The following is a 26,546-nucleotide window of genomic DNA, read 5'->3' on the forward strand; positions in this document are numbered from 1 at the left end:
CTTTGGGAATATGTTTTAAAAGTATATTACCTTTTGAAAGGGCAGACTTGAAGATCATCATGTGATTGTGGCATGCTTGAAAAGACAAATCTCAGTTTTCTTATTTAGGTTCCTAGCAATCATGTGATACATCCGTTCTGTGACATCTGAATTACACTACATTCATTAACAAATCATGCCACATATAGTTTCAGACTAAATATAGTAGATCATAATAAATAATTTATAAATAAATTATAATTGATTAATTGTAATGAGTAATAAATTGTTTATTGTAATGATAAATTTATTTATACATAAATGAATTTGTATAATAATAAATAATAAAAATATGTAGATGATAAATATACTTTTATGTTTTCTAATGGAATCAAGGTTTATTGCTGTTTTCTGGCATGTATATACGCACTTTAAAAGAAAGGAAAAGAGCTGACTATCCAATTCAAACATGCTTAGTCAGAGATAAATCTTGCTGAGTCAAATGGGATATAATTTCTAACAAGTAGTTCAAAGACTAGCAGTCACCAACTCCACTACATAATATGAAATTAGCCAGATTGCCTCGGTGGGTAAAGTTGGAGTTGGTCATGAGAAACCTGACTTCAAAGGGCGGCTTAGCCATAGACTCAGTGAGCCTGTTCTCCCATCATGCAAATTCCTATGGATTAATTTAACTGTGGGGCTTCTTGTCATGCAGCAACTGGCTTTTAAAAAATGCAGATCACCATGGAGCCACACAACATGATGACCTTCTGTGAGAACCTGGTCAGAGTAGGTTATTGGCATGGTTAACAAATCACTGAGAACCCTAAACAACCCATGGGCGGGCAAGACTAGCTGTGGTGAGCTCCCACTGTGACCTTCATTTTAATAATATGAGTCAGCACATAACAGCAAGCCCTATGGGTAAATTCATCCATGATGGCTTGTCCTAATGTGTGAACCAAGTCAATGGCTAACTTTTTGGACAAGTCTTTTCACCTTTATCTGTTAATTCCTCTATTTCCCCAGCTGGTATGAGAATTAAAATTCAGCAAGAACAAGATAATTATGTGAGATGATGTGTAGATGCAGCTGAGAATAGCTGCCCTATACCTGATCTTGATCTCTCTTTCTTTCTAAAAGATCTAATAGTACAAAACATATAATATGATATCGTTCCTGTCCCAATGAGCAGAACCTAATGCAGTAGAATAATGATGAGAATCTCATCCCATAATTATTTACAGTCTGCTACACTTATCTTACTGGAAAAAGAGAAGAAAAAGAGATGTGAAGCTGTTGTTAGAAGTAGCAGCCACACTACTCCAATCATATCTGGTTTCAACCTGGGGTAGAGTGAACTGTACAATGAACATATTTTGACTGGATTTGTGACCACCAATATTTTTGTGGCATGCCAAATGCCAATACACAGAGAGTAAGCACTGTTGGACACAGTGGGATTTCTTGGGTAAACATGCATAGGGGTCAAATGCACAAATAGCAAAACGAGAGAGCGAGAGAGAGAGAGAGAGAGAGATCTATGTTTAATGTTTCATGAACTTCTTTGAAATCAGAGCGGAAGAGAGTTGGGAAAATCAAGTGTCTGAGAGAATCCTTTGCTCCCAGGTCATAGTACAAGGCTGTCAAGGGTAACACAAACCCCCAAAATATATGAGGTTAATATATGAATTTTATTGGGTTACCTGAATTCCACATTTAATTTCTAATTTCCAAGTAAGTATCCATTTCATTTTTTAAGTGCAACTAGCTTCAGCAGACGATTTTAATCTCTGGAACAGCTGATCTGGCAACTTCGTCAATGTTTTAATTTGCATAAATTCAAATAACTCATTGTGATTAACCTTGGAAAAAGTTAAGGATTAACTGTATTTTCTAAGGGTGCACAACATTCTTGTACCTGTTCCTCTGTCAAGCATGGCAGTTAAGATAATATTCTATAAACAAGCGTTGAGCCCAATTAGGTTGGCAAAACCAGAATCCTGGGAGATACTTACATTCGTTACGCACCATGAGCATTTTTTCAGTATGTCTATTTTGTAGTGTAATAGAAAATTCCCATGGTAATTTATCCTTAATTGGTATGAAGAATTATGCTTAGTAAGAGGTACTAGAACCATTACTAATATATCTTTGAGCTTTGTGTTGTATATGCTTGTCATCTATATTTTCTGGCTGTACATCCAAAAGCCTAGAGAGCTATGAAATTTTACCCTCAGTTACATGCATATGCTTGAAATTACAGCATTCTGGATAATAAGCTAATTAAAATACTGCAAACAAAGGTTAATTTGCTTTAGAATTAACAAGCAATATCCATCCTTTAGAAAACACTCCGAAGTCCTGTAGTTTCTTTCACAGTACTCCCCCACCCCATACACATATGGACACACCAACCTTCAATCCTTCTTTAGCTTTATTTTGAAGTCCACTAGGTGCTTTGCTCAGAAGATACTTCCAGTATTTCCATGTTGCTCTTTCAATGACTGGATACTGGATTTAATAATTTAGATAAATAGAAGGGATAAAATATCTTTTCATTTTAGACAGTTTCTGAGAAATGGCATGCTAAGATGACAAGGGGACAGGTTTAGTAACCATTTTATTTTCAAGTTTATACATCCACTAGAGAGTGATACTGTCATAAGTAACCTAATTGAAAGCAAATGGTCAGTTCTGTTTATGTTGAATATATTCATAATACTCATTTTTGTTTTAGAAAAGCACTAGTGTTAACTCTGAATATTTTTTTTAGAGAAAACCTGGTTAACGGGTCAGTCTTACTGCCAATGAAATCACTAGTATCTCAATTCAGTGCAGTTGCATCATTTTTTATTTTACTTAGGTACTAACAGTCTATTTAGGGTAATTTTCTTAATTATTCATTTTCCAAATTAAAAAGCAGCTTACAATACTAAATGGATATAAATGTAAACAATGTTTAAAAATCAATAAAACACAGTAAAATAAATACAGCAGCAAAAATAAATGCAGGACAGGGACTCAAGCAATCTGGGTTCTAGTCCCTACTCAGTCATGGAGCCATCTGGGTAAGTTTGGGTCAATCACAGGCTCTTAGCGCAGCCTACCTTTCATGGATATTGTTGTGGTAATAAGATCACAGGCATCAGGAGGAGAATGATGTAAGCTTCTTTGAGTTCTTTTAAAAAGAAAAAGGTGGTATATAAATCTAATAAGTAGTAAAAAGTTGTACCCATTGTGGTTGGAAGGCCAACCCTCCATAGCAGATTTGTGTGGCATACAAGGATTAAGGAGGAGGGAGTTTTAATTAAAATGGCCTCCTTTTTATTAGCAGAGGGATACCTTTGGACACAACTCTTAGGGTTATTTTGGCAGCACTACCAAGGGGCAGGTAGTCATCACTTTGTCAGCAAATGCTCATATTTCAAGACTAGTAGCTGCTGCTTGGGGAAAGATCAACAGATTGTGTCCTTCATATGTGTGCAAGAAATTCATGGTAATTTCTGTTCAAGGTAGCTATTTGCTTATATTCTTTGTTATAGTCAGGAAATAGGCCAAACAAGCATTTACTATTCTGATGCCAAAACAGGTAAAATTTTCCACCATGGTAGCAAAACCAACAAAGATTGTTGAGGCACCTCAAAAAACTAATGGGTTAGAATCTACTGCATCAGATGCATAAAATGATATTCTTATTTGAATGTGTATATATTACCTATGGATAGAGGTAAAAATATAAACAGTGAGCTTAGATGGAAACAAAGTACAAAAGTAATTTGTGGCAGCAACTTGAAACCATAGATATATGCAAAATAGGGACAGTGACCATTCTTAGCAGAAGTAATTCATGGTAACAGAAAAACTGTAGCATTGCTAAGTTAAGCAGCATGTTTAAGGTGCAACCTATGCATATGTGGACAGAAATAAACTCCTACAACATCCAGCATTCCAATGTCAGTCTCTTCTGTCCCACACATGCATAGGATTTCACCTAAAATGTTCTTTGTTAGTTCAGGGGGCATGTGGGACATATGTCTATCCTTTCTGATATATTAACTGTACAAAATGATATTCCTTTTTTATTTGTTGTAGCTTCTTGAGAAAACCAGCAACATTTTTGAAGAATCGGATTCAACTGCTACAAAAAGTCCTTTGCATTTAGCTGTAAGTACATAATTTTAGTAATGCTATATAACTCAACCACACAGCCTTCTATTTTCTTCCACCAAATTTATCTAAACATATTTGTCACATTTGTTTCCTTGCAGTTTAGTAAATTACTCAAATAACCACACAGCCTTCTATTGTCTTCCACCAAATTTATCTAAACATATTTGTCACATTTGTTTCCTTGCAGTTTAGTAAATTACTCAAGTCGACTTAGCAAACTTCATAGGCTGAGCTGAGATTTTAATACGCTGTCCAGTGCATCATACTGGCTCTTCCTAAACAAAAACCTTCTTTTGAAAGATACAAAAAGGGATTTGAGGTCAGATACGTTCAAGCTAAGGATCTAGGCTGATTTAGTTGCTACATTAATGACTACAGTGCCAGATCCAAATGCCATATATAGTTGTAATTACTAATGCTGAAATCATGAATTTTGGAAACTCAAGTCAACCTCATTTATTTCTTTGTTTGTTTGTTTAAAACTTTTCTATACTGTCCCATTACCAAAGTCTTGGGAAGGTTCAACAATACAAAATGTAAAAAAAAAAATATAAAAATTAAAAACCACAGCATCCTAAAAATTCAACTAATAATTAAAACCCAGTTAAAACAGTCAGGTCTCAAAACACTGGGAAAATAAAAAGGTTTTGACCTGGCACTGAAAAGAATAAAGTGACAGCGCCAGACGAACCTCTCTGGGGAGCAGACTGTGCAATTGGGGCCCCACTGCAGAGAAGGCCCTTCTCCGGGTAGACACCTTCCTCAGAGGGTGGTCTTAGAATTAATGTCAGGATCAATCAAGCTGCATCTGTTTCAATATTAGTAGGCAAAGCAACTGTTGTTTGTCTGGTTGTTTTTTTAAAAAAACCTTTTCAATGGTATCTTTGGTGAACTGATTAGCTATTAAGAACTCCCACTCCTACAGTAGAATCCCACGCATGCTTAGTCAGAAATAATTCTCCCTGTACTGGGTGGGACTTGTTCCCTAGTCTGTATGCTTCAAATTACAGTCTTAGGTGTTATAGGGAGTTATCTAATTAAAGCTGCAATTCTATGCACACTCACTTAAGAGTAAGTCTCATTGGCCTCCATGGACTTACTTCCTAGTAAGTGAAATGCATAGAATTTCACTGTAAGGCTTTTCTTTAGGGAAACTCCACACTAAGTTGTCTTAATCAAATATCTATTATTTTTAAAGTGCAAATGACAAAGGAATCCATAGTTTAGGGAATAACTGTCAGTAGTCATAGAAGAAAAGTATATTTGGAAGTTCAGCATTAGGTATCTACAAGTGGGTCCTGCAAAAGAATATTGCAGTGCAGTGTGCTCCTGATCAGGGTGCTAGCCAGCCATGCCATTTTCCAGGATATTGCGTTACATACATATACATGTGTGTGCCTCCAATTCTCAACAAGGCAAAGGAAAATAAGATTTACTGTCGAAAAGAAATAAAAAGAAAGTACAGTGGGGAGATCTGTGACATACAAAATTCCCATTCACCATTGCTTCTTATCTGCTTTTCTTCTCTCTCTGTATGGCAGCCTTGATGTCTTCATGTCATTTTGTCTCAGAACAAAGAAACTTGTTTAGACTCCCTTTCTGAGGTCTGAGCGCTGCCTTCAGGCTTGGAGCCAGAAATCCAAACTCTCTCTAGGCACCATTGGATTGCTTCCATCAGGCACAATACTGAGAATGTTTAGTCAGAAAAAAAGTTGTACAAGTTCCAACATTCCCCAGCAGAATGCTGAGAACTGTAGGTCGTCCAGAGACTTTCAGTATTGGGACAGCATATTAAAAAATTAAATAAATAAATAAACTGCAGGATTTTTCCATCTAAATGTGCATAGGATTGCACTCAGGACATTAATTTTAATATGAATGCATGCATTCCAGTATATTCTCTTCCCCTTAACTTCAATAGGAAGTTGTACATCAGTGCGGTAATTTTTTAGCTATTCTGACAATAAAACTTTAGTATGAATTCAAGATAGAGATATTAGTGTTTGATCTTTCTGTGTAAAAATGTCATATTTTATCAGCTGAACTGACAAACACAAAATGATGATTTAACCAAGCTGGATGTGTGCAAAGAACAACTGGCAGGATTTGTTGTCTGTAAGACATCTGCATCTTCACTAGTGCTGTAATTTTATCCAGTATAAATTAAATTAAAATCCATTTTAAATTATCTTTGACACATTAAATAGTGAATAGCCAAGAATGGTGTTATTTTTTAACTCACCACAATACTTGTAACCAAGTTTTATATTACTATGGAATTCGTTGTCATTCAGCTGACAACCAGAAAAGAGTGCTATGTCAACCTGTGAACTTCCAAAACTGACTTAGCTCAGTACTGATTACAAATATAAAAATAGCTTCTCTTGGGTTGTAATCCTGGACACACCTTACTAGGGAGTAAGCCCAGCTGAACTTACTGGAACTTACTTCTGAGTAGACAGGCATAGGATTGTGTTGTTAAAGTCTCAAAAATTGTTAATGAATCATTTTGAATAGCGAATGAAGTTCATGAATGTAGAGAGGATGCTACAGCATGAACAGCTGCAACATTTTCCATTTACTTTACCCAATTTATTTCTTCTATTGGAAGCATTTGTGGCTTAACTTATTTTTAAATTCACTGTGACCCATTTTGCACTTCCTTGTTTATTTGGCTAAAGTGACTACATGGTTATTTTACTGTACCAGTTTTTCATTCTAGTTTATAAGTATACTGTAGAATTTTTTCATTCTAGTTTAGTTTCTAATCATAACAATGTCACATTGGTGAAAATGGTGTAAAATTACAATTTGCTCTGATGTAATAAACATGAACAGTCTTGATTGTAGTTGGTTGTATGAATAATAGCAGCCACACTTAAATGACTGCTAAAGTGCTTTGGGCTTAATTATCTTGTTTTGACCTCTAGGCCTATAATGGCCACCATCAAGCCTTGGAGGTGCTTCTTCAGTCTCTGGTCGACCTGGATATTAAGGATGAAAAAGGACGTACTGCTCTAGACCTGGCTGCATTTAAAGGTCACACTGAATGTGTTGAAGCTCTCATCAACCAGGGTGCTTCCATCTTAGTCAAAGATAATGTCAGCCAACGAACCCCCCTTCATGCCTCAGGTAAGTGAGATGTTGTTATGCATAGGATTGTACCCATAGGCTCTTAGACTTGTCTGAGGCATCACTTCTGGGCTCACACTAATTCACATGCAATTAATTACAACCACTTTACTTGTTCTTAGGGATTGCTACTGCATTGGATGTATTTGGCTGTTTTTCCAGTACATGTATTTGAACAACACACAAAACAAGTGCAATCCTTTGTATTCACAGCAGGGATGTACAATGCTGGGAATTCAGCTGTCCAGTATAATTTCCTTATAAGTGTCAGTGATCAACAGCAGGACCTAAGTATAATAGGTAGCATGCAAGGAAACTGACATGACAAGTCTGCATATAAGCTAACTGGCACACAGTTGTGAAAGTGCAAGGCAAATTAATAGTAAGACAAACACAATTTGTACATATTTAGAGCCCAAGAAGTAAACAGAGGGGAAATGTGTACAGGCTGGCCAATAAATGGAGGAGAACTTTGCACAACAGTAGTAACAGCTCCAAGAAGGAACTATAAAGAGGATGGTGAGTCAGTAATGTTCCTTTCTGGACTTGCTGAAGATTCAAGAAGTGTTGAAATGGAGGACACTGATGAGTGTCAGTTCAGCACTTAATAATGAAAATATTGCATTACCAAGTGATAGATGTTGTGTCCCCCACCCCTTTGGTGCACTTTGTTGGCAGTTTTTCTTGACGTTTCTGAATTGTGCAGATGAGTGTCTTTGTTCTCTTACTATTATTTTCCCTCCTCTTCCTTCACAACTGTCTGCAAATTAGCCTTTATTTCATCTCATCTTGGCAGTTTTCTTTAGTTTACTTATTCCACTTGGGTGCTGCAGTTGACAGTTGAAACATACAAGAAAATTGACAAGACAGGACTATGCATATTGGACAGATGCATCTGCTCTCGTGCACTGGTGAAAGGCTGGGATCCTTTTAAAAATGATCCTATTTGTGCAAATATCAAGTTCATACCCCACGAAAACACAATTTGCACACATTGCCTCTAGGGAAAAAAAACAAAATCTGTGTATTGGCAGCAGGGGGAAATGGGACAAAATCTGCTAGAGCCAATGTAGAAAAATTTGATGAGTTTTCATTCTTCAAATGGAATGCGCATACATCCTTAAGTGACATGTTTTACTGCCTCCACTCAATTTGATAGAGACCTCTGTTGGCTGAATACAATATATAGATTGTCTCCTAATAACAGCCCACCCAGGCCGGTTCTAGGTATATTAGATGTGAACTGCATAAATAGGAATAACTCATAACTTCATTGGCTATTCTGATCATGCTAAGTTAGATACTGCAGCTTCTTAAAAGGTGCCTCGGTGGTTATTTTTGTATAGCAGCCTTGAAAGTGTGAGCACATACACATTTTCTATCACTAAGCTAACACACAGAATCAGAATGCCCTTTTTTCAGGTATTTATTTCTTGATTTACTGGCACTTTCTACTTGCCAGTTCAAACAGAACACTTTTCAGTGGTGGCAGTTCACATGTTGTACTGCAAGTCATCAAGTGATGTACGATTATGTGTGAACTGGCGTATAGATAGCATCTGTTTGATTGCTCCATTTTTTTCAATTTTATTATCACACATGTGCACCTTTGTGCATTTCAACTCTATTTTTCATAGCAACTGATCTTTTTTTATTCAAGTTCTTATCTAGAAACCTTCCACTAGATAGGAACACATAGATCATATTGGTAAATTAAAGAACAACTCTCTGTTGTAGAGATCTTGCTTGTTACATATACTATGAAGAGAATATCTAGAATTCGAGACAGCTGCACATAACTAGATATAAAAGTGCAAGCACATCTAGACTTCATCTGTTTGCAGACTGCTAAAAAGAAAAATTTCCTTTGTAGTCATCAATGGACACACACCATGTTTACGGCTTTTATTAGAAGTAGCAGATAACCCTGATGTGACAGATGCCAAAGGACAGTAAGTTTATTCTGTTTTGCTATCTTTGTGTGACATGAATGATACTGTGAACCTTTTCAACTAAGGTTGAAGAAAGTGTGGTTCTTGTTGCATTGTAACACCCATCAGTCCCTACCATCATAATCAATGACAAGGAGTGCTGGGAGTTGTAGTCCAACAACATCTAGAGGTCTACACATACCCCACCCGTTTTAAGTGCTGGTATCTACCCTGGAAGGCAGCCTTGAACTATGTTAAATAAAATAAAATAAATAAAATTTAAATATTGTCCTGATTCAAAGATGATTTTTTGCAGTGGGGAGTTTCCCATTCTCAGATGCATCTGAGGTTTCCTCTCATGCCATGTCAAGCAGAGGATTTGTACTGTCAACTCAACTAAATGTAACATTGAAGAAGGGCTGAATGCAGAGGGGAGAAATAACAGACACAGCAACTGTTCCTCAAAGTAGTAGTTAGGGACTAGAATCATTATAATATGATAGAGTCTTCAAAATACTTGCTTTTATTTCTTATATGGTTAGCCACAGGTTGAAAATTGTGCAGTGCATTTTTTACTATTAATTTGGCTTGGAAATTAATGGAATGTATAGAGGTTACTGCTACATGTATTACATGCATAAAGGATCTTTGAAAATGATCATCACATTAAGAGCCATAGTAAAATGAACATGTTTTTCTGATGCTGACCAAAAATGCTGGAGATTGCTGGAAAAAGGTTTAGGGAATCTGGATTAAAGGGACTGAATTGGAATATGATGGTAACATTATGCTTGTCTCTCATTTCTAGAACTCCATTGATGCTGGCAGTGGCTTATGGACACATAGATGCTGTTTCCTTGTTACTTGAAAAAGAAGCATCTGTGGATGCAGCTGATATCTTGGGATGCACTGCATTACATCGAGGGGTAACTGCTGATTTTAGACACTTAATGCAGTATTTTTGCTGTATGTCTTTTGCATTTCTGGTGAGAAATGTGTCTAACTGAAATCAGTTTGAGTTTAAAATATAAACGAATGTTATGAAAATAACTTTCCTTTGGATGCCAGGTGCTCAGGAAAAGCAATGAGTTTGTAGAAGCCAGTGGCTGGTCACTTTCAGAACCTGCTCTGCTACCTACTTCTCAGCAAAACATTTAAGTTTGTTTATATTTATTTCATTATTTCATTTCTATGCCACCCTACAATGGAAGCTCTCTGGGTGGTTTACAACAATCTAATGATGCTCTGATAATACTACTAATTAAAGATCAGCAAGTTTTTAGAAGAGAGTGGCCATGACCCAGAAAACCACAAGGAGACATGCCATACATGTGGTGGACTAATACTTTCTTTTTGAAATAAACCAAGATGTTCATTTATACTGCAAGGTGCTTTTTAGATTTTCTTACATTTAAAAGCTTTAAAATTTGTAACTAGTATAAAGGAGGAAGTCTGGGTAACAGCTTTTCTACATGAAGGTATTTTTATTTTATGTTTTTGCAGAAGAGAATTGCAGCCTCTATACAGGGCTCTTTCTAGGGTTTTGTATTTCTCTGCTTTTCTATGCATTCTATTAACCAACCAGAAGGTGGTACAGGGGTATAAATTTAGAGGATTTTCATCTTTTCACAAGACTTGATCTGGTTTGTCACAATGTAAAGTTCAGTACCTGATTTTCCTTGCTCTGAAACACACACACAGGCGCGCAGAAGGAAGGGGAGGGAGGCTGGTAAACTCGAGATAACCCCTGAAGGACAACAACATCACCAAAAGGCCTGCAAACTTTTGTGAATGAGGGATCATGAACAGACAATACTTTGTGTAGAGAAACCCCAAAGCATTAAATACATGTAACAATACACAATGAGGAGGGGTGGGAATGGAGCATGCAGTTTTGATATTATGGTTCCAAGGTGCATGCAGTGATTTGGAAACACAGTGCCAAAACAAACCATCCCCAGTGTGGGAGCTAGAGAGAGACCGAGATCATCTCTATACTTGCACTGCCTTATAGAAGAGCTTGCAGAGAGACAGAAGTGCAGCATGAGTTTTCCATCCCCAGTTCTAAGATTGGGGTTAGGGAAAGAAACAAGGAAGTGTTGCTGACGCTGAGCTGTATTTTGAAGGTGTAGGCCTTACTCCTTACAAGCAAGGGCAGATTCTGGTGGGAAAATGTTTTTGGTTGATTATCATGGGCAGCCAAGTGCTTTTGACTCTCACATTTCAAACAGTATCTTAGAACTTCCAACAGTGCCAGACGGCATTTTGGTGTGCTATTTGTGGATGCATTAGAAAGTGTCTGGTGAATAACATTCTCTCTCTCTCTCTCTCTCTCTCTCTCTCTCTCTCTCTCACACACACACACACACACACACCACCACTACCACCACCATGCCTGGCAGGTTCCAAATAGTTTTAACATTTCTTAAATGTGAAAGGGTGAGCATGTATCTGAACAAGTAGTTTTTTCAAAACCTTCTCTTTTTGCAATGTCTCAGCATTCCACAACACATTTTAAAAATGTTTTCCTATGTAATGAATAACTCCAAAGCATTGCATTTTTATCATCTTTCATACGGGAATATGTGCCCATGATAAACACAATGATCTGTGCAAAGTTAATATGCTGTAGCTGATGTTAACAGCTGCATTTGTTCAGGTCAGTGAAATGAGAGCTTCAGTAGCTGTATAATTAGTGTAGTCATGTATGGGAGCATTCATATAAATAGCACTTTGAAGAAGCAAGTAACATCCATTTTGAGAAGTATAGTCACAATGATTTTCTGTGCACTGAATTTCAGAGGAGACAGATAATATCCTTAAAAGGCAGTAGCCCTGTTCTTTGTTTCCATGCATGGGCGGCATAAACGAACTGATGGTTTCTTATCATCTGCTCAGGGTGTGAAGCAGTTTTTCCCAACTTAGTGTCTTCCAGATGTATTGGGCTTCAGTATGGCTGGGTGGGGGGGGGGTGGAAGTTGTGGGCCAATATATCTGAAGGAGACCAGATTGGTGGAAGTAGATCTAAAACACTAAGCACCGAAAACAACCTACATCTCTTGCATGAACCCTGTCTTATTGCAATGACTCTCTCATTTATAATTTTTTGTATGTTTATGTATGTTTCTAATCAGATTATGACAGGGCATGAAGAATGTGTTCAAATGCTGTTGGAACAAGAAGCATTGATTTTGTGTAAGGATGCCAGAGGCAGGACACCTTTACATTATGCAGCAGCTCGGGGTCATGCCACATGGCTGAGTGAGTTGTTGCAGTTGGCACTTTCAGAAGAGGACTACAATTTTAAAGATAATCAAAGTTACACACCATTGCACTGGGCTTCTTATAATGGTAATCTTTTATGTCAAGCTCATACTTAGCATGATGTGTTTTAGCTTATGTAGAGATCTGGATGTAAAGAGAGATTACGGGATTTATGAAAACAATAATTGTAGGCTTGTCGAAACTCTCAACAGAACATTCAGGCAAGCAGATGTAGGAGGGTAAGCAGGAATAAACTCCATCCACAAAGGAAATGAGGCTTCACTGTCATTTAAAAATTGAAAAGGGTGGACTTTACTTAGCTATTATATTTTTAACAGGCCCAATAACCAATATCCTGTAGGCAGATTACGAAGTGAAAAGAGTAAAATGCCATGCAAACAAATATTTTGAAAATACAATATAATGCAATACAAAATGACAAGCACCACATGAATTGATAAATAGTCACAAGAACCTAGAACTAGGTCTCTAAAATGACTGGAAGAAAAGAAAGGTCTCTCGCTATGTTGTTGTTATGCCAAAAACATAGCAACATAGTCTCCAAGCTTTGGAAACTGTTCATGGTTGAGAGGTGTTCTATAAATATAGTAAATAAATAATGAATAACTGGGAGTGTCCTAGGTATGGAGAGGGCCTACAGTGGCCATTGTGCTCACCCATTACCCTAGTCCAGTGGTGGTGAACCTATGGCACGCCTGCCGCAGTGAGCACGCAGAGTCCTCTCTGTCGGCACATGAGCCAAGTCGCCCCAGCACTGCCCCAGCAGCTGAGCATCAGATAACAGCACACATAGGGGCCATGCGCATGCTCGGAAAGGAGTAGCAGTGCCAGGTGATGATGTCATGAGCAGCAACTCATTAGCCGCGACTCATCTGAGCTTTCGCATGGCCGGTCAGTGCACTACCAAGGATATATGTATATTTGCTTGGAGTGGCTGTGAGTTTTAATACATTCTTTTTTATGAACACAAGATTTTAGCTGTGAGTTTTCTTATGAAAAAATGAAATTTAATACCTAAGATTTAGCAAAGAGATGTTCTAACTAAGAGACCGAGATTCTTTTAATGTTGTGCTGTCCTCCTGGCATGTTTGAATCTGCAGCATCATGTTTAGTTGTTTTTTCTAAACTAAAACCTCAGTATTCAGATTTTATTGCAGTGTTGGCACTTTGCGATAAATAAGTGGGTTTTGGGTTGCAGTTTGGGCACTTGGTCTCTAAAAGGTTCGCCATCACTGCCCTAGAAATTAGGGCAAGAGAGGCCAGATTTTTGGCACATGACTCCTATGGTGCCTCACCATTATCTAGCTTGGATATGGCTGATTGGGGTTGTGGGCCCACATGTTGTCCACCCTTAAATTAAGGGCTCCCTGGTAGCTAGGCTAGGAAAGTCATCTTACCTTGGAGAGCCATCTTTGAGTCAAAGCAAGCAACACTGAGTTAGATGGACCACTGGTTTGATTATGTAGCAGTATATGTTCAGAGGTTAATTTACACTGTCAATTCTGTTTCAGTTGAAATCACTCCAAAGCACTTCCTTGCTTTTAGTTTCACAAAACTGTTTGATCTCTTACAGGCAGTGAAAGCTGCATAGAGGTACTGTTGGAACAGAAAACTTTCCGTAACTTTAATGGGAACCCTTTCTCCCCATTGCACTGTGCTGTGTAAGTAGATCTCAAATCTCCCTTCCTGCAACTTATAATGTGTGTCAAGCTGAATTGTTGGTATAAGAGCAGTAGAAGCTCTGGAAACAGTGGTGTTTGCAAATCATTTCAGATCCGATACTACACATGACCGTTTGGTTTTAAAATATCTCCTTAGCAAGTAGTAGGAATGAATATTTTTTACATAAAAGCCTTGCTGAGTAACTATAAAGTGTTAACCTCAGTTGTGGCAAATTTTGAAATGGGGTTTTAGTCACTTCAGGGTCAAAAGAAACACAAATTCCAGAATGTCACAGCTCTGCCTGCTTCTTGTTGTCAAAATATGATGTGATGAATACTTCTGTAACCTCAAGAAATATATTATCCTAGAAATTATTATATATGGAAACAAGCCTTTTTGTATTTCCAATTGTCAGATTTTCTATTACATGCTTGGTTCCTTGGTTTCAAATTGTGCTCTGATATTTCTAACAGAAACAATACAAACTTCTGTTCTAAACCAGTCATTTTACTTTTGCTGGGGAGGGGGTGGTAGAGGTGCTGGATAACATTGTCTTGAGCACTGCCTCAAATTGCCTCTCTCTTGAATAAGTGGAACTAAAATCCATCACTTGAGGAGTTGATGGATCACATAGAAATGTGTCCAGAAAAGTGATACATACTGTGACCTCAATTCTTTTCGCACACGAGACTGCACTGAAGTAGTGGAATTCACCTACAAAGCAGGACTTCATTTCATAAGCATTACTTGGAATACCTTCACTAGTATCACTGAGACATACAGGAATGAGTAGTGACAATGCAGTGAAGTGGCAGCCTCCCACTTTACACATGTAAATTTGAGCTGGAGATTTATTTATCTCAGATGACTCCCTTGCAATAGTGTCATTTCACTGATTTCAGTTAGAAGAATGTACATATTACATGGGTGAAGGGAATGTGCATAGTGCAGATGTGGGCAACTTGTGGCCCTACAGGTGTTTTCACCTACGGTTCCTACCAGTTGTAGCCAGTTTGGGCAATGGTGAAGTATGATGGGAGTTACAGGCATACAGCTGTCCAGAGGGCCACAAGTTGCTCTGAGCAAAGAAAGACAAGTGGGATTGTGTTATTAGTCCTTCCATTGTCCCTTGTGTGCCTTCATCATAACTTGTGAAAGAACAAGTGCTTTACTATACATATAAGGAATCAAGTGAGATACACACACACATGTGTGTGTGTAAGCGAGCTTTTGGCACAATCCTATGGCTGCTAGACGGCATCTCAACAGCCATAGGGTTATTTAGAGTCCCAGCCTGAACCTCAGAAACTTTATCTGACATAGAAAGTGGAACTCTAAACTCAGAGCTTATTTTCTTCGTCGTTGCCTCTGTGTATCACATATATGGCTGCTGCGCCTGTGCAGTGCCTGTGGCCGGAAAGATTTAAAGCTTAATGGTTTTGGCGGGCACTCCACACCCCTCCTCCCAGTATAAGAAGGTGGAGTGCCCACCATTTCCTCAGTCTTCTTGTGACCGCCGTTTGCTGTGCCTCAAGCCTTTCATCTCTCAGTTTGTACTACATCGTATATATTGTTACCTAACTGTTGTTTCTCTTAGCCTGTTAAGATTCCAAGTTATTATCCTCCTTGTTAGAAGTTTCTTCTCATCCCCCTTTTCCTGTTCCCCCACCCCAAAAAAAGAGTTTTTCTTTCTGTATCCTTACCTTCGCTATCTTCTCCTTTTTCATCCTCGATGGCTCAGCGTGCGGCTTTCCGCAAGTGTTCTCAGTGTGGATCTAAAATGTCGCCTACTGATCCGCACGATCTGTGCCTTCTCTGTCTCAGAGAAGGGCACAGGACTGATAAATGCGGCCACTGCCAGGCCTTTACTAAGCAGGTGAGGAAAAATCGAGAAAACCGTCTGCGCAAACTCTTGTGGGACCAAGCCCTGCTTCAATCCAATCAACTGGCAGGCAAATCTGCTGCTCCATCCTCCTCTTCAGCTACATCTCCACCCCGCCCATCGGCTGATGGTGCCCCTTTATCGGAGAGTCAACGCTCCTCTACATCTCCATATAAGCAGAAGGAGAAAAGGAAGCATAGTAGGTCAGACAAGTCCTCAGGCCATAAGAAGCCTAAGAAGGACAAGGCAGCGCGCAAGACTAAGAAAGCCGACCATCCCCGACACCGTGATTCGGGCTTGTCCACCCCATCGATCCCGACAGCCGCTTCAGTACCGACGCCGATCAGACCAGCTCTACAGCTGGCAATGCAAGTGACCCTACCCAGGTCCCCATGACGGGTCGTTCCTTCCATCCCGTCTTCGCCTGAGCACCAGGAAGCTGCCATGTTGGGATCCATCTCTGATGGAGAGATTCGAGACTCTCCCCCAGTGGCATGCTCACCCACTCCTCAGCCTTCAGTTGAGCCTTCCCTGAGGGCCCCGCCTCAGCAGGTGTGATACCAGCAGCGTGCCTCCATCTGTCCCTCTGGGGAATGGGTGCAACCGCCCCATAGGCCAACTCATCGCGAACCATGGGACGAATATCCACCCTATGGGTATTACCCCTCGGTAGTGATTGTATCCTCTCTCCAGTCCCGATAGATGTCCCATCGACCTCCAGAGTGGCTCAATCCAGGCACCCTACTTCGCCTGTCGATTCCTCCTCCAGCCTTCCGCCTCATTATGACTCAGATTTGGAGGATTCCAAAGTAGCTTCCTCTTCACCGGACACTGTGATCACCACACAAGGTCCCAGCTCACTGTAAGAGCCTTACGCAACGTTTGGGGAATTAATGGTGACTGGAAATCGAAGCCCAGCACCGCTTCGATCCCAATACCGATAAATTTTATAATATCATCAAGGGTGAACAGTCCGCCGCCATCATCTTGCTGCTTATCACCACCCTTCGTCAGGCGATGATGGAACCATGGATTTACCCCAATCAGCCACAACCCATTTCATGACACTACAAGTCCATGTACCAAATCTGTGAGCAGGACATCCCATTCCACCTCCAGCATCACGCCGCTCCCGGGCAAGCGAATGCAGGCAGACGCACGCGGCTGCGACCTCGACGGCAGCCAGCTCCACCGGCCAGCGCGGCCGCACGCGGCGCCGGAGAGCGCCGCCCGCCAGCCCAGGTGATCGGGCGCGCGCGGTGCGCGACGGGGCGGGTCTCGGAGGCGCCCTGCGGAGTCAAAGCCGCGGCAACGGCCGGGGCCGGCGGCCTCGGGCCGGCGGCCGAAGGGCGGCGACCAAAGGGGTCGCCGCCGTTTGGGGTGCCGTTCGGGGGGGACGAGAGGGGGGCTGGGCTGGCCATGGACTCTTGTTGAAATAGGCTTGCCTACTGCTGATTCTCAGGGAAGAGGAAGGATCCCCTTTTTCTTTTTTTTTTCTTTTTAGCGTTCTTTTTCTCCTCCTCCGACCTACTTTATAATCTTACCCTGCTTTAATTAGTGCTTTGAGTCATTCCTGGCCATGTCGACGTTTATATATCCTGGGGAACCCACGGGGGCTGCTATTGGCGTGGTCACGGGCAATGGTCGTTACAACAATAGGGGCTTAATGTGTCCACGTAGAAGAAGGATGGACAGATGGCTGACACCTGTCCCTCCTTCTGATCCTGCCCCCAACCAGAGGGCGCCAGGTAGCCTTGTCAACCACCCCTCGGGTCTGACGGTGCTGCTGCTCAATGCCAGGTCGATCAATAATAAATCTTCCCTCATCCATGACTTGATTGTGGATGAGGGGGCCGACCTGGCTTGCATAACGGAAACCTGGGCGGGAGAGGGAGGGGATGTTGCCCTCTCCCAGTTGTGCCCGCCTGGGTATCTGGTTCAACACTGTTCACGCCCAGAAGGGAGAGGAGGGGGAGTCGCGTTGGTTTACAGAGCCTCCATCTCTCTCACGGGTCTTCCGGTCCCTTTGAAACCAGGGCTGGAGTGCCTCTACTTGGTGTTGGGTGAACGAGACAGATTGGGGATTCTATTGGTGTACCGTGCACCTTTCTGCCCAGCAGTCTCCCTATCTGAGCTGACAGAGACCGTCTCGGATCTGGTGTTGAGGACCCCCAGGATGTTGGTCCTGGGGGACTTCAATCTCCATGCCGAGTCTGGACTGACCGGGGCGGCTCAGGACTTCATGGCCTCTATGACGGCCATGGGCCTGTCTCAACACGTCACTGGCCCTACCCATGAACGTGGACACACTCTGGACCTGGTATTCACGACGGGGCAGGTAGAGGATGACCTGAGGGTGAAGAACTTATGTTTGACTCCCCTGTCATGGTCAGATCACCTCCTGGTGAGGTTTGTGCTCAAGAGCGGCCTCTCCCTCTATAAGAGTGCGGACCCGATTGTATGGGCCCGCCCCCGGAGCCGGATGGATCCGGATGGATTCCTGGGGGCCCTGGGGGAGTTTCCGGCGGACAAGACTGGTGCTCCTGTCGAGGCTCTGGTCGAACTGTGGAACGGAGAGATGACCAGGGCTGTGGACACGATCGCTCCTAAGCGTCCTCTCCCACCGGGCAGAGTCCGCTCTTCCCCTTGGTATACACCTGAATTACGGGTGATGAAGCGAGCTGGGAGACGGCTAGAGCGTAGGTGGAGGAAATCACGGGATGAATCTGACCGAACACACTTGAGAGCCCACTATCGGGCCTATGCTGTGGCGGTGAAGGCGGCGAAAAAGAAGTTTTTTTCCGCTTCCATTGCCTCCTCACAATGCCGTCCAGCGGAGCTTTTTCGAGTGGTGCAAGGCCTGGTTCGCCTGGGTCCTAAGGAAGATCCGATGCCACCCTCAAAGGCCCGCTGTGACGACTTTGCCAGGCATTTCAGGGAGAAAATCGCTCAGATTCGTCACGAGCTGGACTCCACTAATGAATCAGAGGTCTCTGAGGAGTCGCCAATGCCACCGTCTGGTCCAAAATTACTGGAGGAATTTCAATTATTGCGGCCCAATGATGTGGACAAGGTGCTTGGAAGAGTACGTCCCACCACTTGCCTATTGGATCCTTGCCCGTCTTGGTTAATAAATAACTCCAAGCACGGGATTGGGACCTGGATTTTGGAAGTGGTTAACGCTTCTCTGAGGGAGGGTCGAGTGCCTGCCCCTTTAAAGGAGGCGGTAATACGACCGGTCCTGAAGAAAGCGTCACTGGATCCAGAGATGGCCACTAACTATAGACCTGTGGCCAACATCCCGTTTCTGGGCAAGGTGCTGGAGCGAGTGGTGGCGGGACAACTCCAAGCACTCTTGGAGGAAACTGATTATCTGGATCCTTTTCAGTCCGGCTTCAGACCCGGGTACGGTACTGAATCTGCCTTGGTCGCCCTGTACGATGACCTGTGCAGGGAGAAGGACAGGGGGAGTACATCCCTGTTGGTTCTTCTGGACCTCTCGGCGGCTTTCGATACCATCGTCCATGGTATCCTTCTGGATAGACTTGCGGGATTGGGGGTTGGAGGCACTGCTTTGCAGTGGTTCCGCTCCTATCTCGACGGTCGATTCCAGAAGGTAGTGCTGGGGGACCATATCTCTACGTCATGGCAGCTATGCCATGGGGTACCACAGGGCTCCATTCTATCCCCTCTGCTATTTAACATCTATATGAAACCGCTGGGAGAGGTCATCAGGAGGTGTGGGCTGCGGAATCATCAATACGCTGATGATACCCAGCTTTACCTCTCGTTCTCCACTAATCCAGGTGAGGCAGTGGCTGTGCTGAACCGGTGCTTGGCCGAGGTAAGGGAATGGATGAGGGCCAATAAACTGAAACTCAACCCAGACAAGACGGAGGTCCTGTTGGTTGGCGGATCGGGTTTCGGAGAGGGTGGATTTGACCTGGTCCTGAATGGTGCAACACTCCCTCTTAGGGATAAGGTTCGCAGCTTAGGAGTACTCCTCGACCCGGAGCTTTCTTTGGAAGCTCAGGTGACAGCGGTAGCGAGGAACGCCTTCCTTCAGCTTCGGCTGATTAATCAGCTGCGCCCCTACCTGGAGTACGACTGCCTGGCGACGGTGACACACGCGCTGGTGACTTCCCGCCTAGACTTCTGTAACGCGCTTTACGTGGGGCTTCCCCTGAAGACAGTCCGAACACTTCAATTGGTGCAAAATAGAGCTGCCAGGTTGCTGACGGGGACGGGGCGTTATGCTCACATGACTCCAGTCCTCCATCAGCTTCACTGGCTCCCCATTGAAGCCTGGGCCCAATTCAATGTGTTGATTATGACCTACAAAGCCCTAAACGGCTTGGGTCCTGGCTACCTGAACGAGCGCTTACGTCCGTATATGCCCGACCGCCCTTTGAGATCTGTGGGAGAGTCCCTTCTGGGGGAACCCTCCATGAAAGAAATTAGGAGAGTAAGTACCCGGAGGAGGGCTTTCTCTGCGGTGGCGCCCAACCTATGGAATTCACTCCCCAAAGAGGTCCGCCTGGCACCGTCGTTACTGGTTTTTCGGCGCCAGGTAAAGACCTTTTTATTTAAACATCATTTCAATTGTTAAAACATATGATCTGGCCTGGGCAACTTCTTCTTCCTTCTCTTTCTCCTCCTATATTTTTATTTTATACTGATAATTTTAATTTTGTATTTGTAAATCAATGTATTTTTTGTATTGTTATATTTAATGGTAATTTATTATGTACTATTGTATTTCAATGTATTTTATCATGTTGTAAGCCGCCCCGAGGTTTCGGCAAGGGGCGGCATAGAAATGTTATAATAATAATAATAAAAAATAAAATTCCTCCTGCGTCACCCGAGACCGAACTCAATTGTAGTAGAGTCATCTCAAGCCCGCGAGTCGAGGGGACACACCACTCGTCGTGGTAAGGAAGGGTGTAAGATCGACATTTTGACTCGCCGCATTTATGCCGCCACAGGTCTTTGCCTCCAGATTTCTAACTATGAGACTACGCTGGCTCGCTACCAATATTTTCTGATGCAGAAATTAGAAAATATCATAGCGTCACTTCCGGAACAGCAGAGAGACCTGGCCCGGATTTTCACCAAGGAGGCAATGCAGGTGGCAGTCCAACAACTCTCCACGGCGAGACACCATGTTGATTGCGACTCCAGGGCTCTCGTCGGTGCTGTAGCCCTCCGTCGCCATGCCTGGCTCCGGAACTGCAATTTTCCGGATGAAACAATGCATCATATTGAGGGCATGCCTTTCAACGACTCAGGGCTGTTCAATGCCTGGACAGACCACAAGATGAAGACAATTCATGAGTCAAGAGTGACAGCTCATCAGATGGAAGTCTCCAGCCAGTCTTGGCGTAAGTGGTCTTGGTCCCGTCCGTCCTACCGGTATCAGCCCTATACACAATTCTCGGGCTGACAGTAATTCCAGCCTTGCCAGCAACGCCGGAAGCAACAACCACAGCGTTTCCAACAGAGCCATCATCGCCCTGATTCAGACAAACGCCAGTGCTGATGGGCCGAGCGAACCTCTCCTCATCTCTTGAATCCACCCTCCCCTCTTCCTTTTGGGGATCGACAGCTAAGTCAACTCCCCATTTGGGCATCCATCACATCTGATCAGTGGGTTTTATCCATCGTACAGCAGGGATACAGAATTGAGTTCGTTACCGTACCCCCGCCTGGACCGATCCGATTTATGCCTCAGTCATTGGTTCTCGTAGACGAAGTTCAACAGCTTCTTCGTAAAGGAGCAATTCGATGACTCGTGCTTCAAGGGGTTACATGGTTTCTGCTTGAGATATTTCCCAGTTCCAAAGTGTGATGGTGGTCTTTGTCCAATACTGGACCTACGTGACTTTAACAAATCCATCAAAACTAAGAAGTTTCAGATGACCACCCTTCAAAACATCCTTCTGTTGCTCAGGAGAGAGGATTGGTTCGCTTCTTTGGACTTAAAGGATGCCTATTTTCATATTACCATCCATCCATCTCACAGGCGTCTTCTTCGGTTTATGGTCGGTTCCGACCTGTCTGAATATAATGTTTTGCCATTTGGACTGGCTACTGCTCCCTGGGTCTTTACAAAATGCATGGCCTCGGTGTGTGCGCATCTTCGGCTCCAGGGCATTCAAGTGTACCCTTACCTAGACAACTGGTTGATTGTCTCCTTGTTGAGAGAAGGCCTTTGATCATCGATTCGGACTACTTGTGCTCTCTTGGATAATTTGGGACTGTGTATTAACCACGAAAAATCATGCCTTGCTCCCTCATAGATCATCGATTTCATCAGAGCCCGTCTCAACTCTACGATAGCAAAAGCCTTCCTTCCACAAGGGCAACAAGACAATCTTCATGCATCCATCCGTCGAATCCACATGGACGGAACTGTTCCAGCACTATCAGTGCAGAAACTCCTCGGTCACATGGCCTCCACAGTCTCCGTAGTCCTGCATGCCAGATTACAGATGAGGCCCCTTCAACTGTGGTTCAACAGTCTCTTCCAACCCCAGTGAGACTCGTCTCAGTGGCTTCTCTGCCTTCTGACTTCTGTCTTCCAGATCTTATCATGGTGGACTATGCAAAACAATCTGTCTGTTGGCATTCCATTCCATCCTCCTCACCCTACTCTGACTCGGTTCACTGATGACTCCCTCACCGGATGGGGAGCCCTGTGTGCCGGACTCGGTACTCAGGGCACCTGGGACTATCGAGAGACTGCCAAACACATCAATTACCTAGAACTGCTGGCAGTCTTCAAAGCCCTTCGGTCATTTGAGGGCACTCTTCGGGGGCAAATTGTTCAGGTTGCCCCTGACAACATTGTGACTGTATTCTACATAAGCAAGCAAAGCGGAGCGAAGTCCACCTCCTGGCTCACCTGGCTATGCAACTGTGGGACTGGTGTATCCTGAGGGAGATTACCCTCCTTGCCGTTCACCTAGCTGGTACCGACAACAAGGAGATGGACACACTCAGCAGGCAGATGTCGACGACCCACGGATGGGAACTAGATCGTCAGACCTGTCATCACCTCTTTCAGACATGGGGCTCTCCAGACATAGATCTGTTCGCCACTCACATGAACAAGGTGTGCAAAATTTACTGCTCCTGCGCAGGCATTGGCCCGGGTTTGAAAGGAGATGCTCTAATGATCCTGTAGGTGTGCATGTTCTTTTATGTGTTCCCCCCAGTTCCACTTATAACGAGAACCCTTGCCAAGATCACTCATGACAGTGTTCAGGGAATTCTCATCACTCCCTTGTGGCCCCGCCAACCATGGTTCCTTACTCTTCTCCATCTCTCCAGCAACACCTTTCGGCAACTGCCTCTTCTGATCACTCAACAGAATGGGGCTGCTCTTCACCCGGATCTTCCTTCACTCAATCTGACAGCCTGGCTCATTCGATGAACAATGCTGCTCCTTTGGTACTGGCAGCTTCAGTGGCTTCAGCACTGGCCCAACACATTCTAGATACAGCTCCTCGTTCTCCCTTGGTACCGACAAATGCCTCATCGGATCCGAGTACTCTGCATCCCAATATTCAGTTCATTCTCCAGTTTGCACTAAGACCTACAGCCCACCAATCTTACATGGCCAAATGGAGGCGCTTTACATCTTTTGCTGAATCTAATAGCTTGATTGCTCATTCAGCCTGCATTGAAAACATTCTTCAATTTCTCTTATCACTACATCAGTCGGGACTTAAACCGTCATCTCTCAAAGTTTACACTGCTGCAATCTCCCACTATCATGGCCATGTGTTGGGTTCTTCGGTATTCTCTCATAACCTCATTCGTCGATTCTTTAAGGGATTGCAGAATCTACAACCACCAGTTAGACCAGTTATTCCTTCTTGGAGCCTCTCTGTCGTTTTGCAGGCGGTTACCAGACCTCCTTTTGAGCCCTTGGTGACTACTGACTTGTGCCTCTTGTCTTGGAAGACTGCCTTTCTCGTCGCTATTACATTGGCTAGAAGGGCCAGTGAGCTCTGTGCACTCAGTATAGACCCTCCTTATCTCAACTTCCATAAGGAGAAGGTCGTTCTCCGTACCGATCCGGTGTTCTTACTGAAAGTTGTGTCTCCTTTCCATATCAATCAAGACATTATCTTACCAGCTTTCTTCCCTACTCCATCTACACTGATAGAACAATCGCTTCACTCTCTCAATGTTCATCGTTGCCTTGCCTTTTACAGGTCTTGCACAGAGTCTTTTCGCAAATCTAACCAGCTTTTCGTCAAGTACTCAGAACATGACAAGGGCTCTCCTATTGGATCCCAGAGACTTTCGAAATGGATTGTGCAGACCATCAAACTGGCATATCAGCTTGCTGAATTGGACTTAACTGTCATGCCCAGAGGGCACTCTACACGGGCAATAGCAGCAGCTTCTGCTTTTTCTGCTGGCATCCCGATCCAAGACATATGCAAGGCTGCCACTTGGACTACTCCTTGCACCTTTGCCAGACATTACTGCCTTGATGTGCGTGCCAGACATGATTGCTCCTTTGGTTGGGCAATCCTTCTGTTCTCCAATGACGACACCACCCGCCTCTGGGTTTGGTAAGCTTGCTAGTCACCCATATGTGTGATGCACAGAGGCCACGATGAAGAAAGGTAGGTTGCTCACCTGTAATTGTCGTTCTTCGAGTGGCCATCTGTGCTTTCACACAACCTGCCCGCCAACCCTGCTCAGTGTTGGTGACTGGGTTTATACGGTACCTTATTTACTTTGATAACGGATCTGTAGGTGGTTTTTCTTTTAATGTATGTATTTATTGCATACATTTATTTATTGCATTTTTCTACTATTCAGCAGATTCCCTGCTATGTTTAACGCTCCTGTGGGGAGGGGGAACAATTGGTCTCCAGTAGACTGAGGAAATGGTGGGCACTCCGCCTTCTTATACTGAAAGGGGGGAGGGGTGCGGAGTTCCTGCCAAAACTGTTTAGCTTTAAATCTTTCCAGCCACAGGCACTGTGCAGGTGCAGCACCCATATGTGTGAATGCACAGATGGACACTCGAAGAACGACAGTCTTTCCCCACATTGGCAGCTGGTGTAGAAAGAACTGTACTGGCTGCTTCTTCAAGGTTGTAAATGCAACCTTGGGGAATCTATTGTGTGGGTGTTCTGGTTTTCCAGGATAGGAGGAGGCTGGCACCATCATGATATGAGGTATCTTGGCAGTAGTTCCTTCCTTCCTGTTCTGAGGAGGTCCTTTCCTCCTGCTCTGAAGCATGACAGACAGCCAAAATGGTCCTTCACCACTGCATCCCTTCCCCCTTGTACAGGATGCCTGTAATCCTTCAAAGGGCTATTGGCATCTGGATTGGATTGGATTTCTTGCTGTGATACATATAGCATATGGTTTTATATATTGCATTCTATGCTTTGGAGGCAGCAGTTTATAAATCTGCCAAAGACCTGTCCCTATGTGTTTATGGCAACAGCTAGACATACAAACCATGGAAAAAGGATGCTTATGGAATGAATGGAATACATTCTGTTTATTAAGGGAAAAATAAGGATAATTTCAACATGTTTACTACTTTTTGCAACAGAATCAATGATCATGAACATTGTGCATCACTACTCATTAGGACCATTGGAGCTGGCATTGTCAATTGTGAAGATGACAAGGGAAGGTAAGAATTGCTTGGATCAAGAGGGTGGGTTTTTATTTGTTGTTTACATTGAATGAATTTTAAATGTGTTATATTCAGTGGGGAGGTGGAAAACTCTTTGCTCTAGCAAAGGGTTCCTTCAATCAAATGGGGAGAGGCGGTTTTCTCCCACCCATGAGAACCCCCAGTGCCACCAAAAAAGTTTTCCAACTGTCCAGAGCAAAAGATGGATGATGGAAAAAGAGGGGATCCCTCACCTCCTGTTTCACTGACAATAGCATGCACCGGATCAATGAACCTTCCATTGGCAGAAGGTCACTAACTGGACACAGCCTGACAGGTTGGAAATGCAGATTCTAGTTACGAGTTAAAAAGGTGAGCTTACTGATATCTCTGAGAATCACTGCTGAGCACAATTAGAAACAATGCTTACTTCCATTATAAAGAAATCTGTTGTCCCTAGCAATACATGATGAATACTGCCATCCTGTGTTCCAAAAGTGACTGCTGCTGCTATGCCAAAGCTTCTGCCAGCATTATATAGTTGAAATCCCATGCTCCCTCAGCAGCAAAATTGAAAGGACATGTGAGTTAGAGTAGAAAAAAAATATACTGCATTGCAACAATAGCTATCCTTTCCACAGAGTTTCTGGCAATGTTGCTGCCACCTATCAATCAAAATGATGCCGGGAACGATTGACAGCAACAGAAGAAGGGGATGGCAGAGGATGAGGTGGCTAGATGGAGTCACTGGGGCAGTGGGTGTGAGCTTGGGTGGACTCCGAGGGATGGTGGAGGACAGAAGAGTCTGGAGGAATGTTGTCCATGAGGTTGCAATGGGTCA

The 26,546-nt window shown here is 43.1% G+C and overlaps 1 protein-coding gene across 1 annotated transcript in view; it reads left to right on the forward strand.

The window, feature by feature from the left end:
* The window catches only part of ANKRD44 (ankyrin repeat domain 44), a 162,135-nt gene that overhangs the window by 116,860 nt on the left and 18,729 nt on the right, over window positions 1-26,546 (forward strand). Inside the window, exons 17-23 of the mRNA XM_044432145.1 lie at window positions 4,078-4,149; window positions 7,086-7,287; window positions 9,161-9,239; window positions 10,027-10,144; window positions 12,353-12,569; window positions 14,077-14,164; window positions 25,640-25,723. Coding sequence (XP_044288080.1) covers window positions 4,078-4,149; window positions 7,086-7,287; window positions 9,161-9,239; window positions 10,027-10,144; window positions 12,353-12,569; window positions 14,077-14,164; window positions 25,640-25,723 — 860 coding nt within the window. The remainder of the gene's footprint in view (window positions 1-4,077; window positions 4,150-7,085; window positions 7,288-9,160; window positions 9,240-10,026; window positions 10,145-12,352; window positions 12,570-14,076; window positions 14,165-25,639; window positions 25,724-26,546) is intronic.

This window comes from Varanus komodoensis, unplaced genomic scaffold (genome assembly GCF_004798865.1).
Source record: "Varanus komodoensis strain SLA01 unplaced genomic scaffold, ASM479886v1 scaffold23, whole genome shotgun sequence".
Taxonomy (NCBI): Eukaryota; Metazoa; Chordata; class Lepidosauria; order Squamata; family Varanidae; genus Varanus; species Varanus komodoensis.